The sequence below is a fragment of the Pogona vitticeps genome, chromosome 14, assembly GCF_051106095.1.
Source record: "Pogona vitticeps strain Pit_001003342236 chromosome 14, PviZW2.1, whole genome shotgun sequence".
Classification (NCBI taxonomy): domain Eukaryota; kingdom Metazoa; phylum Chordata; class Lepidosauria; order Squamata; family Agamidae; genus Pogona; species Pogona vitticeps.
Genome location: NC_135796.1, coordinates 5,658,745 through 5,674,481, shown reverse-complemented (window position 1 = coordinate 5,674,481; position 15,737 = coordinate 5,658,745). Strand labels below are relative to the sequence as shown.

Here is a 15,737-nt window from a genome sequence, read left to right as displayed (position 1 = left end):
TGTTCCCGCTCACCGCAAAATATTTCCATTACAAGTGTCCGCTTCTTGGTTTGATTTGTATGCTGTCTTTCTCTCTGTGAGGGGCACCCAATACACAGGACGCCCTGCAAAAACCAGCCACATTGTCCATTCTGGTGAGCTCGAGAGCCTCTCGCTCTTACTACTGAAATATGAAGTGAATTTTGCAAAAACTGAGAACGAATCCTTCGACTTGGACCCTTGGGACTGTGGCTTCTCAATGACTAAGAGAAGTAGGTAACGGCAAAGGCTACCTAGTAAGCGACTAAAATGCAAGCAGCTAACTTTGGGAGGGAATCCACTTAGAGGAACGTCCGAGTGTGTAACAAGTTCTCATTTGCCTTGATCCCTTCTAAGTCCAGAGTTGGCCATCTTTGCAAGTTTGAAAGACGCCGTTTCAAAGAAAGTACCGACTTGGCCCATGACCTGACTTTTACTCTGTACTCTGACTTTTACTCTACCCACAGAAGTCTAAATGCATCAGCTCACGATCCATCCTCCACTACTGTTTACTGAAGACACAAGAAAAATCAAAATACACAGCTGATCCAAGGGGCGTGCGGAGGATCTGTCAAAGCATGACAGAGGCCTTGCACCAGATCCTTTTCAGAAGATCAGGAAAAGGCATCCTCAAGGACCCTGGCGCGCATAATGGGTTGGGAGCGATAGAGCAGCACATTTGCCTCTAAGAGCTGGGTGTGAGAGGCGATAAAAAGTAAACAGCCACCTAGAGTGGTCGAAATGACTAGATAGGCGGGGAATAAATACAATAAATAAATAAATAAATAAATAAAATATATTGCTGCATCCCTCTCCAGCCAGCTATCTTGTGCTGGTTCCTTTATCGGTTTCATCGGAAAGGCTACCAGTTGCTCGTCCCAAACAACATGATCTACTCTTCTCCTTGCACACAAAGTTCTTCCAGGTTCACGGAGCAGGAGTGGGCAGGTGAAAGTGAGGGTTTCACCTCTTCTAAATGATTCACCATGAGGAGTCCCCCCCCCCGGTGTTTGAAAAAAGGTCTTCCTGCACAGGATCTCCAACTAATCATCCTCCACTGCCTGTGACCACACGTGTGTGCAAATGGGAGGGGGGGAAATACAGTGGTGCCCCACATAGCGACGTTAATCCGTTCCAGGATTAACATTGCTATCCGGATTCGTCGCTATGCGGGGAGGGAACCCATAGGAAAGCATTAAACTCCGTTTAATGTGTTCCTATTGGGGAAAAACTCACCGCTATGCGGGGAATCCTCCATCCGGCCGCCATTTTCGCCGCCCGGTAAGTGATGGCAGGGCGCGAAAACGCTGCGGGCAGCCATTTTGTTGACCCGGCGGCCATTTTGGAACCACCAATCAGCTGTTTGTAAAACATCGCAATACAAAGATCGGTAAGCGAAACACTTACCGATCATCGCAATGCGATGTTTTCCCTATCTAAAACATCGCAATGCAATCGCATTAGCGACAGCAAAAAACACGTCGCTATGTGAATTAATCATTAAACGGTCCGCTCGTTAAGCGAGGCACCACTGTATGGGTCATTATTTCAGGAGAAGCCCTTTTTGATCAAAACAAACCTTTCCACTGTCTTATAGTCTTCAAACCTCAGGGTGTTACCTTTAAAAATAAGGAATGCTGTCCGTGGAAGGTCATCGAACCAATGTTCACGGTTCCTTTTAGCCTGGAAAGTAAACAGGCCACAAAGCATTAGTAACTGTAGATAAAAAGGCTTAACTCTGGAATATAGAACAAGAGCAAAAATAAGACTTCACAAGGTGTATCTTCCTTGAGTTCTCTTTGGCTCCTCCCTTCCTGTCTCCTTTAATCTATCTTGATTGATAGCTCAGTGGTTTAGATTGCAGAGCCAAAGATGGGGAGTTCGATTCCCCACTGGACTCAATGATCCAGAGGGTTTTCCAACTCTGCAGTTCTCAGATGATGACGATGATGATGATCCTCCCCAGTCCATTCTGCTACCTGACATAAGGTAAAGCTAAAGGTTCCCCTTGACAATTTGTCCAGTTACGTCCAGCGTGACTAGACATGGAACACCATTTACCTTCCCACCGAGGTGGTACCTATTTATCTACTCACATTTTGCATGTTTTCAAACTGCTAGGTTGGCGGGAGCTGGGACAAGCGACGGGAGCTCACTCTGTCACGTGGATTCGATCTTACAACTGCTGGTCTTCCGACCTTGCAGCACAGAGGCTTCAGCAGTTTAACCCACTGCGCCACCACGTCCCTTGCTACCTGACATACATCAGCCCAAATGAAAGAACACTCCCCAGAAAAAAACTTACCTTCCATTTTAAGCCAACAACTTCATAGAAAGTGTACATATCCTTCAGACTGAAAGAAAAATGGTTTTCTGTAAGAAATGAATTTCGCACTGAAACCATCAATTTTAGATTCTCCACTGTTTACAGAACAACAAAGCTTCCTGGGAGGGGAACTGAATACCAAGAGGGTTCTTAAAATTCATTGCCAGGTGTGAAATGCAACAACTTTTGCCTAGGAAACAAGCGGTTTCTTTATTTTTGGTTCTTGTATAAATGTATAACTATGTATCCCCACTCCTAGGTATGAGGATGTGAACTACTAGTCCACAAAAGATCACATTAAAATATAGCTGTTACTCTTTAAGCTGCCAGTGTTTTGTCTACTTTTTTTTTTACTTTTCTTTTGTTTTCGGCCAAGTTAGTCTATAGTCACAGCGAATACACAGAATAAGGTTTTCCAATTCCAGTTATTATTATAGGATTTGGAGTAGGAAGCTGGCTGACATTACTTAATTTGTGATAAATTAAATACATTCCTGATGAATTCAACATCCACATAAAGAACAGATTTGCATTACTAAAGTCAATGGACCGTGATCCAAAAGAACTGTGGAGCGAAACCCATGATATTATTAGGGAAGACAATTCCTGTAGAAAGAAAAAAATAAAGAAAAACCTAGATGGATGATGGAAGAAACACTTAAAATACCAAAAGACAGGCAAGAAGCAAAAAAAATAAAAGGTGGCAGAAGTAGGATCAGAACTCTGAATGCAGTTTTTGAGCGACTGTCACATGGAGACAAAGAGAGCTATTATAATGTCCACTGAAAAGAAACAGAAGAGAGCAACAAAAGACAAAAAATAGCATCTTTCTAGAAGGTCCAAGAAAGCAAAGGGAAATTTAAGCTTAGGTTAGAGATGCTGAATGACCAACAGGGAAACACACTATCCAATCAAGAGAAAATCAATAGAAGGTGGAGACAGTATACTGAAGACCTATACGGAAGGGATAAAAGTATTACAAGCTCCTTTGAAGAGGAATCCTATAATGAAGAACCTGCAGTTCTAGAAAGTGAAGCAAGAGCTGCTGTGAAATCCTCTGGAAAAAATAAATCACCAAGAATAGACGTGATACCAATAGAACCGCTTCAAGCCACAGAGACTGAATATGTCAAAATCCTAACAATGATATTGCCAACAAAGGTGGGAAACAAAACAATGGTTCAAGGACTCAACATACATTCCAATCCCTAAGAAAGGAGATACCAAAGAGTGCAGCAACTATAGGACCATTGCTTTATTTTTCCATGCAAGCAAAGTGATGTTCAAGTGGTGAAACAAAGGATTTAAACTGATATGGAGCAAGAAATGCCTGATGTTCAAGCCAGATTCCAAAAAGGAAGGACAAGTGATTGTGTTGCTAATATACACTGGCTACTGGAGTGCAGCGAAGGATCTGTGCTTCATAGATTACAGCAAAGCCTTGGACTGTATAGATCATGAGAAACTCTGAGTCATTCTGAAGGAAATGGGTGGGCCTCAACACTTGATTGTACAATGCACAACTTGTACTGTGGACAGGAAGCTGTCATTAGGACAGAATATGGAGAGACAGAATGGTTTCCTGTAGGCAAAGGTGTCAGACAAAGGTGCATTTTAATCTTAGAACTGCAGAGCTGGAAGAGATTCCGTGGATCACGGAGTCCAGGAAGCACAGTGGGGAACTGAACTCCCAAACTCTGGCTCCACAGCCTGATATCTAAAGCACTTGAGCTACCCAGCAATTATCAGTTTAATCTGTATGCTGAACATATCACAGAGAAAGCCAGACTAGATTCAGATGAAGGAGGACTGAAAATGGATGGAAGAAACATCAATAATTGAAGATATGCAAAAAAAAAAAAACAACTTTCTCGCAAGAAAGCACCCATGACTTGAAATGATTTTTAGTGAAAGAAGAAAATGCTAATACAGCTTTGAGTTCTTTTAAGGAGGATGGATGGATGGATGGATGGATGGATGGATGGATGGATGGATGGATGGATGGATGGAGGGATGGATGGAGGGATGGAGGGATGGAGGGATGGAGGGATGGAGGGATAAAGCAGGACTCTCAATGAATGTTAAGAACACAAAAACCATGCCTACAGAAGAACTGCACAACATTAGCATTGACAAAAAAGAAACTGAAATTGTTAAGAGATGTTGTATACCTTGCTTCAATCATCAATCCCAACAGAGACTGCAGTCAAGAAACAGATGAAAACTGAGACTTGGAAGGGCAGCAATGGGAGAATTAGAAAAAAACCATCAAGTGTAAGTATGTGTCACTCAAGACCAAGATTATCCAAACTCTTATATTTCTGATCACCATGTATGGGTATGAAAGCTAGAGAGTAAAGAAAGCTGACAGGGAAAAAAACTGATTCATTTCAGATATGGTGCTGAAGAAAAGCTCTGTGGATGTCCTGGACTTCCAGAAAGATGAACCACCGGGTCTTGGATCAAATCAAGCCTGAACTCTCTCTGGAGGCAAAAATGTGGAAACTGAGGTTGTTCTATTTTGGGCACATCAGGACAAGGCAGGATTGTCTGGAAAAGACAATAATGCTGGGAAAAACAGATGGCGTCAGGAAAAGACGGGTTAAGATCCCTCAAGGAAGCCATAGGGTTGAGCTTACAAAAGCTGAGCAGGGGAGCTAAGGACAGGACATTTTAGAGATCACTCATTCATAGACTCACCATAAGTCGGAGGTAACTTGAAGGCACATTACTACTACTACTACTACTACTACTACTACTGCTGCTGCTGCTGCTACTGCTACTGCTACTGCTACTGCTACTGCTACTACTACTAATAATAATAATAATACGAAGAAGAAGAAGATGGATACTACTACTACTACTAGTAGTAGTAGTAGTAATACTACTAATACTACTACTAATAATAATAATACTAATAATAATACTACTAATAATAATACTAATACTACTAATACTAATACTACTAATATTAATACTATTAATACTATTAATACTATTAATACTAATACTAATACTAATACTAATACTAATACTACTAATACTAGTACTAGTACTAGTACTAGTACTAATACTAGTACTAGTACTAGTACTAATACTAGTACTAGTACTAGTAGTAATAATACTAATAATACTAATAATACTAATAATACTAATACTAATACTACTAATACTACTAATACTACTACTACTAATACTACTACTACTAATAATAATAATAATACTAATAATACTAATAATACTAATAATACTAATAATACTAATAATACTAATAATAATACTAATACTAATACTAATAATAATAATAATAATAATAATAATAATAATAATAATAATAATAATAATAATAATAATAATAATAATAATAATAATAATTTTTATTCTCAAATGCCAAGTATGCCTTCCCTAATATCCCAGAAAAAGAGAGGCGCCCACCTGATTAAAGGGGTATTGCTTTGATTCAGTGCTTTGAAAGTAAGGTAACGATCTCTTGCGCTCATTCGAGGTTTATAAAACCGCATCAGCCCATCAAACTGCTTGAAGGAAATTCCAGAGGGTCTCTAGAAACAAGGGGAGGGGTGCAGAAAGCGCACAGAAGGCAGGCTATTACAGACTGTTCTCAATCTCTTTTACCTTTACAAATCCGGAAAGAAATGATTGGTTAATATTTAGGAACCTCGAAGACCTCCACGGTTTAGAACCAGAGAAAGTAAATATACATCTTAGAACTGCTGATTAAGAACTCCCAGAGATGTAGCCATGTTAGTAATTTGTCTCAGCATATTAGCTAAAGAAAAATTTAAGAAGGGGGGGACGTAAATTATGATGCCACTTTAATGGCTGAAATCCAAAAGTAAGTTGCAACTAGAGTAGGCCCATTGAACCAGTAGGCCCATCAACATTTTTTAAGTTCAACTGATTCAATAGGTCTACTCTAGTTAAGACTTACTACTGGATTCCAGCCAATAAGTAACACTGTTGGTCTTTAAAATTCCACAGTATTTTGTGGGTGGTATTTCCTGCCAACTCAGTAAGAGTTGTGTGTACACATCTGAGTTCCACAATAGAATGTGCTACATTTTAAACATAAAGACTGAGTTTTCCTATTGGTTTAGGCCTAGTAAAACTTTTTCTCTTTTAACATACCAGAAGATTCTTTGATCATCTTTGCAGGCTAACCTCCCATCCTTATCTGTGTCTGTTTTAATTTTACTGTGAATTGTCTTGGTGAATTGTGTTGGTGATGGGACTCAAGCAAGACCACTGAGGCCCTGATCATCACCTGCTCCTGATCCTTGTAACTGGAGATGGCAGGATGTTCTGTGCAGGTAAGCGGAGTCCCAAGGCTGTCTGGCAGCCTGTTTCATAAAGGGTATAGAGGGGTGCTCCGCTTTACAATTGCCCCGCATTACGACGAAACCGCATTACGACGTTTTTGTGATCACTTTTGCAATCGCAAAATGATGGTCTGAATAGGGGTTTTTTTTGCTTTGCGATGATCGGTTCCCAGCTTCAGGAACCGATTCTTCACAAAACGACAATTTTCCTACAGCTGATCGGCGGTTTCAAAATGGCCGCCGAGTAAATAAAATGGCTCCCCACTGTTTTCTGGGACGGATTCCTCGCAAGACAGCCACTGAAAATGGCCGCCCTATGGAGGATCTTCGCTGGACGGTAGGTTTTTAGCCCATTGGAACGCATTAAACGGGTTTTAATGCGTTTCAATGTTTTTTTTTTTTCACATTATGACGTTTTCGTTCTACAGCGATTTCGCTGGAACGAATTAACATCGTAATGCGAGGCACCACTGTAATGGCTTTTCAGGCTTTAAAACATTGGTTCTCAACCACTGACTCTCCAGATGGTTTTAAATCTCCTAGAACCCCTGAGGATTGGCCATACCGACTGGGGCGTCTGGGAGCAATGATCCAAAATGCCCCGAGGAGCAATGGAGGGACCACGTACGGTCCCCTGAGTATTTTTGCTCTCCCTTTTCTCTGTTTATGGAGACTGTCCTGATTTGCTAGCACAGCTTTCAGAGGACCCAAGGCTGAAGGACTCCATTAGTTCACATATTTGCTTCTGAAGTGTGTTTATTCTGTTATGGGTAAATTCTCACAAATGATGATGGAGGACTTGTCGGTGAAGTCCTTGTGATAGGAATGGCATTATAATTAGCATGTTAATCTTATTGACTAAAATATGTGAACAGTCCCCCGATATCCTGTAACATGCGGATGCTGAATGTGCATTTCCGTTGTGTCCCTAATAAAAATTTTTACTGTCTTTTAGTCAGCTCCAGCTCCTTTATTATGTATTTATTTATTTATTTGCTTGCTAATACAAAGTAGATAAGCCTTACATTATGCAGATGGAGGGGAAAACACTCATATGGTCAGTGCACAATCCGATACCATTTGAGGAACAACTGTTCTGTCTGCCCAAGTTCAGTGATGTAATTCTGACCCTCTTTTCTGTTGAAGACAAGACTGTGCTCCCGATAGTGAAAAACATTGACATCTGTAGAGGATTCGTGAGCCCCTTGGAACCCAGCGTGCGTGGGCGTGCTCGCTTCTTGAAACAAGCCAGACTTACGCAGACAGCTGTCTCCAACAGGGTTGCTCACGAACTCTTGCCGAGGACACCTCTTTTGCACGCACGCACGCACGCTCGCCCACAGAGGGCCATTTACCTGTTTGCTGACAAGCAGGCGACAGGCGTGCTGAATGGCCGTGCGCTTGTGAAGGAGCAGGGACTTGAATTTCATCTTCTCAATATCATTGAACGTATCAAACACAACAGCAAGTAGCTAAAGAAAAAGGAGAAAAATGACCAATATTTTGCATTGGTGGCCTTTCAGTTCCGCTGGCATTTTTTGCAACTTTTATACTGCCTTTTTGCTGGTTTGGCTGGGAATGGACCATTTTGTGGTGCTCAAGAGGGAGCTGATAATACTAGAAAATCCCTTAGAAAATTTGGAAGAATTATTGAGAGTTATAGAAGAATTTGGACAGGTGACTGGATTTAAAATAAACAGAGGACAAGATGGTTGGATAGTGTCACCAAAGCGACCAATATGAATTTGACCCAACTCTGGGAGGCAGTGGAAGACAGGAGGGCCTGGCATGCTCTGGTCCATGGGGTCACGAAGAGTCGGACACAACTTAACAACTAAACAACAACAATCAAAAAACAAAATTTATGATGAAAAATATAAAGAAGGGGCTGATCCACCTACAGGAGGTAGACGGGGCCTCTAGGAGACCTGGAGCCTGATCTACCCAGTCTGTGCCAAATTTTTTAAATGATCCCACTGATCACCGATTCAGGTAGCCCTTTGTTTTCTTGGAACATATCCTGAGTGATAACTGGGGTTCACCGTACAGTGAATGAGTGAGCATTTCAAAGGGAGTGGCATAATAAGCAGTCACTACTATTGTAAGTGTGTGTTAGGCATCCTATCATTATATCCTGGAGATGGACAGAGAAGAATTTAGGTAAGAGATTTGAGGCTGGACACAAGTGACTTACCAAATTCATGATGAAGTAGAGTTCAATGGAAAGGTACACAATAAAGAAGACGCAGGACCAGGGATTACGGGAGTAAGATGGCATCATCACATCCGGGAAACTGCATCCCGAGAGAGATCATTATTAGTTTCAGTCACTGCATCTGTGCGAAATCTCTCTCTCCACTGATAACGTCGTCTGACACTGGTGATTTTCAGTAGCAAAAGACTTCCTTCTCCCATCTTGTGGTACCCATGCAATGAAATAGATTATCTGTGGGTCACTCTCAGACAAGCCACCGGAAAGAAGAAGGAAGTCCTTGATTGCCCAAATTGCTCCTTGCCAGTGACCTCCTCACTCCTCCGCCCCCCTCCAGAGATGTCAACACTTCCACAGGCATAACATAGGCAAGAGGATTCCAGCTGCTCTCTGGTACTTGCGGCAGGGTTCAAGAATCATGCAGTCACTAAGGACAGTACTGGGCAAACATCAAAACCTCCCGTTTTATGGATGTTTCCAGTTCCTTGTTAAACCTGGGGGAGTTAAAGTATGCCTCTAATCTCAAATCAATAAATGCCTGCCTCATTCTCTGTCTGTCTCAAGAAAAGAAGAGAAAAAGAGGGAGAGAAAAACCTTTCACACTCTCTGCTTTTTAGAGGGATCTCACACAAAAGTCTATACTGAGCTTCTACATGCTTTCTTATCCAACCAGTGGCCACCATCAAGCCTTTTAGCTTAAAAGACTTAGTAGCAGCCACCCACGCCTTAGTGACATCACATCTTGATGACTGCAATGGGCTCTCCATGGAGCTACCTCTGAAGAGGGTCCAAGATTTTTAACCGGTGCAACACAGGTTGCTAACTGCTGCACGGCACCATGATCATACGAGCCATATACTGAAAGACACCTGAACTGGTTGCCCATTCCTTCTCTGCCCCAATTCAGCGAGTTGGTCTTAAAACCCCAGGTGGCTTGAATCCTAGCTATTTAAGGGACCACCTATCGCATTAGGCACCTATCTGGACGTTAAGCTCCTCAAGAGAGATCCTCTTAAGAGTGCCAACGGTTTCAGAGGTCCACCTTGCAGGCACGTAGCAGAAAGGGGTTCTCCTAGGTTACCCTCCAAGCTGTGATCTGTTTCTGTACTGACTAACGTGAAGAAGGAAATTAAAAGACATCTTTTTTATACTGGCATATGTTTAACCTGCTCTGCTACGTCATTTTAAATGACACTCCTTATTAACTTCAATACTTTTAATGCATTTATTTGGGTTTATAATTTTTATGTTTGGGTTGGTTTCCTTCATTTTATCATTTTACAGTTACATTTGGTTTTGTTTATTCTTCTCTGCAGTTTGTAAGCCACCTTGAGTGCTATTTTTTGGTGGATAGGTGGAATATACATATGATATCAATCAGTCGATCAATCCATGGGTCCTCACGACCATTCAAGCCCATCTTCTCTGTTTGAAACACAGTTCTAAACACCCTAGATTCTTTCAGATACTGGATGCAACCAGCAAGCACTGCCAAATGTCCAGCACTATTCTTTTGATTGTTTATATTATGGTCCTCTCTAGAGGACTCTGAATGCTTTATTGTCAGCGTTTCTCCGCTGCGGGTCCACGGGGGCTGTGAAATTAATATTCCCATAAGTACTGGACACTGACTGGACCTGCTGGAAGGTGAGGTTCAGTAACAAGATTGGGCAGAAACTACCAGCTTATGTCACTTAGCCAACAGCCCTCCATCTACTTTGTATTAGCATGCATATGTAGCTCTCCTAAAATATCTTCTAGAAAGAACTAACCAAACACATTTCTCTTCCTTGGGAACAGAAGTACAATGAGATTTACTTCTGAGAAGTGATATGGCTTTTCTGGAAAAGCCTAATACCTTAATAAGAGAATGATCTAATTTAATACATGTTTAGCTTACATAAATAATGTGCTCATGCTGCAGCAAACCATATTAGAACACACATATCTTACATGAAGCACATATTTACTAAAATACTCGGCCAGTTTCCTATTAAGCATGTGCTGAGCAGGAAGTCCCAGCAGAATCACAAGAGATGACTGTGTCGCTTGTTCAGACAGAGCCGTTGTACAAGTGGTGGCATTTACAAATAAAACTTGCATTTTGCTTGCACAATGGTAACGCCTGTAACAGCGCCCAAGGATGCACTGCCAGGCCAACTGGACTTTCTGCTCAGCAGACATTCAACAGGGTGGTGGACTCCTGTTGTCATTCATTTGCACGTAAAGGGCAAAGAAAACGCTGGAGTTTTTTTGGCGCAAATGTGTTTCATCCCACATCTCTGCTTCCACGTAAAAGAGATTGAAGACTTGGTTGCTTAAAAGTTAACAATTACAGTTCCTCCACCCACCCAGTTTTATTAACCTAAGGACTTACTTTGCAGTTGTCAGAAGAACAAAGAGATTCACAAGGCTGTTCTCTAAGGTGTTGAAATACTGCAGAAGAAAAGCCACTGTGAGAACACCAAGCGGTTGGTTGCCTCTGATCACACACATTTGGGGGGAGCCAGCAATTTTTGCTTAGCAGAAATAATCAAGTTTTTAAAACACACCACTTCCTGCCCACATCGGCTTTCCTCTTCCGTCTGGGCTAGGTTTCATTCCTCACAGTAGTTTTTTGGGGAAAGAGAGACACATTTTTTTTCCCAGCAACCATGTACTGTTGTGAGCTATCTCTTGAAATTTGGTGCTGGAAGAGGACTCTGCGGATTCCCTGGACCACCAAAAAGACAAACGCATGGGTTCTAGAGAAAATAAATCCTGAACTCTCACGAGGAAAAATTATTAAATGGTGGCCATCATATTTTGAACATATTCCTGGGAAAAAATGATGCTAGGAAAAACAGAGGACAGCAGGAAAAACAATAGGGGGGGAAATCTAACATGAAATTAACTGACTTAGTAAAGGAAGTCCCAGCCTTTGTTTTGCAACATTGTTACAGGACCCTTGGAAGGTCACTAATATCACTAGAGTAGATGAAAAGTGCAAGTGGCCATTTGTTCATTAGGCCCAACATCACTTCTTACTTTTCTGTATTTTCCTTGCGGATGTACCATATTTTTCAGTGTATAAGACTATACTTTCGTCTAAAATTTTTAGACTATAATTTGAGGGTTGTCTTATACACGGAAGTAAGTTGAGGAGAGTACAAAAACAAGTGGAGGGAAAAACAGGGATCAAAGTGATCCTGCAGGGCTTTGATCCCTGCTTTCCCCTCCACTTGCTAATCCTTAGCAAAAGGAAAGCAGGGATCAAAGCACTGTAGGATCGCTTTGATTCCTGCTTTCCCCTCTGCTTGCTAAATCCCATGGGGCTTAACAAAAGGAGGGGGAAAAGAATCAAAGCAATCCTGTGGCTGTATAAGGGGGAAAGGGATCAAAACGATCATGCAGTTGTGGGAGTGCTTTGATCCCTTTCCCCCTCCTTTTGTTAAGCCCCACGGGGCTTAGCACGAAGGGAGAAAGCAGGGATCAAAGCGATCCTGCAGCGCTTTGATCCCTTTCCCCCTACACTTGCTAAGCCCCACTTTGATTTCTTAATTTTGGGTTAGAAAAGTGGGGGGGGGTTTCCTTATACATGGGGCGTCTTATATACAGAAAAATACGGTAATTACAGGGGAGCACTTGAACATCAGGATTTGCCACTACACCAACATTCCCTGTTCATAAGCCTCACACTGCTTTAAATGATCTGCATTCTTTTCAGTCTTACGGATGCATTTACTCTCAATCCCAGTGACTGAAGTTATGCTGAAACAACCACAGAGAAATCCCCTTTGGAAATGCAGGATCAGCAGCAAAAGCGAACGACATGCTTATGCATAGACGTAAGTAGGAATGAAGGCTTGCAGAAGCTCTGCCTTTATTCTCCCTCCCCCACTGGGACTCCAGGCAAATGTTGCTGGCAGTAGCTATTCTTAAGTGCCCATTCTGCAAAGACGTTCCTCCACATTATTAAGGAATCCAAGAATGTACAGTTTTACTTACCGGATCTGATTTGTTAGGCGAGAATAAATAAAAGCCTAGAGAAATTAGGGAGGGAAAGAGAAATGAAAAAAAAAAAGAGCAACAGAATAACACAAGTGGAATAAAGGAGCCTTCAATCAATTGGCAATCAAAATAGAAACAAAGCGAAAAATGTGTAGGAGGCAGGTCACCATAGTAGTCTGATCCAGCAAAAGCCATAAAGAGTCTGCCAGCACCTTGAAAACGAGTAAGTGTTGTTTGGCTTGGGCTTTTGGAGGCATCTGAGGAAGTCAGCTGCAACGTGCCAAATCAATAAAAGCTTCTAGCAAACAAAACAGGTGAGTTTTAAAGATACCACCAGCCTGTCTGGTCAACATCTCAGTGAGAAAAATCTCAAAATGTTTTAATTGCTTCCATTTATTTTAAATATTACATGTATGTATTTTAATGGGTCATTAATTTTTCCATCTCCATTGTGGAGCTGCGACACTATGTATTTTGTTTGTCTTTTGCTACTCACATACCTGAAGAATGCTTTTTTTATTGCTTTTAGCGTCTCTAGCTAACCTCAGCTCATTCTCAGCTTTTGCCCTCCTAAGGCCATCCCTGCATTTCCCTGCTACTTGTCTGTACTCATCCTTGGTGGCCTAGCCTTCTTTCCACTTCCTGTACACATCTTTTTTTGTTTTTAGGTTCTCCTTGAGCTTTCTGTGAAGCCACACTGGCCTTTTTTGCTGCCTCCCACCTTTTTTCTTGTTGGAATTGTTTGTAGTTGTGCTTTTAGAATTTTTTTTAGAAGCTCCCACCCTTCTTGGACTCTTTTCTCGTATCTCCTGCCATGGGACCTTAGTTATCCTTGTTCTGAGATTATTAAAATTGGCTTTTTAAAAATCCAGCAGATATGTGTGGCTACACTCTGCTTTCATTTCCTTTGACATCAAGAACTCTAGAAGGACATGGTCACTTTCGCCTAGAGTTCCCCTTACTGCCACTTCCCCCACCAAGTAAGTCATCTCTGTTGGTCAGAATCAAGCCAAGGATAGCAAATCTTCTAGTTTCTTTCTCCACTTTTTTTGTAGGAGAAAATGATCAGCCACACAAGCCAGGAATTTCTTGGAAGGGCCATACTTGGCAGAATTTGCTTCCCAACATGTATCTGGATAACTGAAATCTCCCATCACTACTACATCGTGTCTCTTTGAAAACCCTGCAAATTGTTTTTCAAAAGTTTTGTCCGCTTCTTCTCTTTAATTGGGAGGTTGGCGGTAGACTCCAACTACCAATTTCCTTTCGTTTTTTGCCCCAATTAGATTCATCCAGATGCTACCTCACAGCTTTGTTCTAAGGAAAGAATGGTTTGGGGGACAGGGAAAAAAAGAGCCACGCATTCCACCTTGATGGAAAAGTGGGGTAGGAATGAAGATTGTGTAAATAATGTATTCAGTATCATTGAAAAGTCCAACCTTTGTTTTAAAATGGGATGTGGAAATGGTACTTGCAATTAAAACATTTCAGCATGAAGGAATCCTCTGAAGTGTTGCAGCCAACCATGAACTTCTCTTAGAATCTATTTTCCGATCCAGTTTTCCAGATTTGTGTTTTACTCCACATATCTTCCTTGAACGGCTACTGAGCAAACACAAATTTCACTAAGGCCTCTGCGGTTCTGTTTCGGTCCCTCAGCGCTTTCTGCCTTAAAGATATGCTGCACTTTTTTGTAAGCTTAGAGGTTCCCCCGAATGTGTCACCTTGTTTCTCAAGATTTCTGGTTCTGCCTACAGTCCTTTTAGTATTTTCTCACTACGTTCTCTGTCAGAACAAGTGACCATGCAGAATCCGCTCTTTCAGTGAAATACAACATGTCATTTACTAAAAGAATGCGGTTACTGCAAAATCTCCTCGCCCCCGATGTCATAAACAGGAAATCCTGTAAGTACATACCTAGGATAGCAAAGATGACCATGAAGAAGAGCAGGAGGAGGAGGATGTCAATGAATGGAGGGAGAGACTGAAAGATCTGTCGCAGGTTTCTGAAAGAAACATTTAATTTAGAATTACCTGACAGGAACACCTTCTCCTTCAGATCATGATCTGAGGACGTGCCACGAACGGCAAGATCATCATAGGCATCAAGTGGCATCAAGGTCTGATTTAGGGATTGGTGACCTCAGAAGGTCCAAGGGCCATTTTCCAGATCAGTTGGCAGCCCGAGGCCTATACGTATTCTCGAAAGGGACAGGTTAAAGGCTGGGAAGCATAGTCAAATAAAATAACAGTGGTGCCTCGCAAGACGAAAGTAATTTGCTCTGTGAGTAGCGCTGTCTTGCAAAATTTTCATCTTGTGAAAAGCGGTTTCCCATAGGAATGCATTCCTATGAGAACCTCACAAAATGAATGAATAATTTTCGTCTTGCAAAAAGCAGTTTCCCATAGGAATGCATTGCAATGCATTCCTATGGGGACCTTGCAAAACGAATGAATTATTTTCGTCTCGTGAGGCATCGGCCTTGGGGGAAAAAAACGTCTTGTGAAGCAGGCACCACAGGGATCACAAAAACTATTCATCTTGCGGGTTTTTCATCCCACGAGGCATTCGCCTTGCGAGGCACCACTGAATACCCATGTTTTTAAATTTATTTTTTGCAAAAATCATCACAGTGTATTTTTTTTATACCTGGAAATCAAGTTTAATTAGCATTTGGGGGAGGTATCATGAGCCCAGGGCAAAGGGTGGGTGGGTCAAAACATGGTACAACTGCTCCGTCGCCTTTGGAGAGCACCAGGAGACTCTCTGACCAAAAAGTTTGTGTGGGAGAGGAACCTGGTCCACCCAGAGGTGCTGGACCGCTGCAAAAAGTCCCTGGGGTGCGGACTGAAT

General features: G+C 41.8%; 1 protein-coding gene across 2 annotated transcripts in view; it reads right to left on the bottom strand.

Moving 5' to 3' along the window:
- TPCN1 (two pore segment channel 1) overlaps window positions 1–15,737 on the bottom strand; it is a 64,066-nt gene that overhangs the window by 17,961 nt on the left and 30,368 nt on the right. For both annotated transcript variants that reach the window (XM_072983517.2, XM_072983518.2), the window contains 8 exons: window positions 14,801–14,889; window positions 12,881–12,915; window positions 11,271–11,329; window positions 8,876–8,975; window positions 8,037–8,153; window positions 5,780–5,904; window positions 2,324–2,372; window positions 1,638–1,701 (listed from right to left, as the gene is read on the bottom strand). In XM_072983517.2, the coding sequence (XP_072839618.2) occupies window positions 1,638–1,701; window positions 2,324–2,372; window positions 5,780–5,904; window positions 8,037–8,153; window positions 8,876–8,975; window positions 11,271–11,329; window positions 12,881–12,915; window positions 14,801–14,889 (638 nt within the window). The remainder of the gene's footprint in view (window positions 1–1,637; window positions 1,702–2,323; window positions 2,373–5,779; window positions 5,905–8,036; window positions 8,154–8,875; window positions 8,976–11,270; window positions 11,330–12,880; window positions 12,916–14,800; window positions 14,890–15,737) is intronic.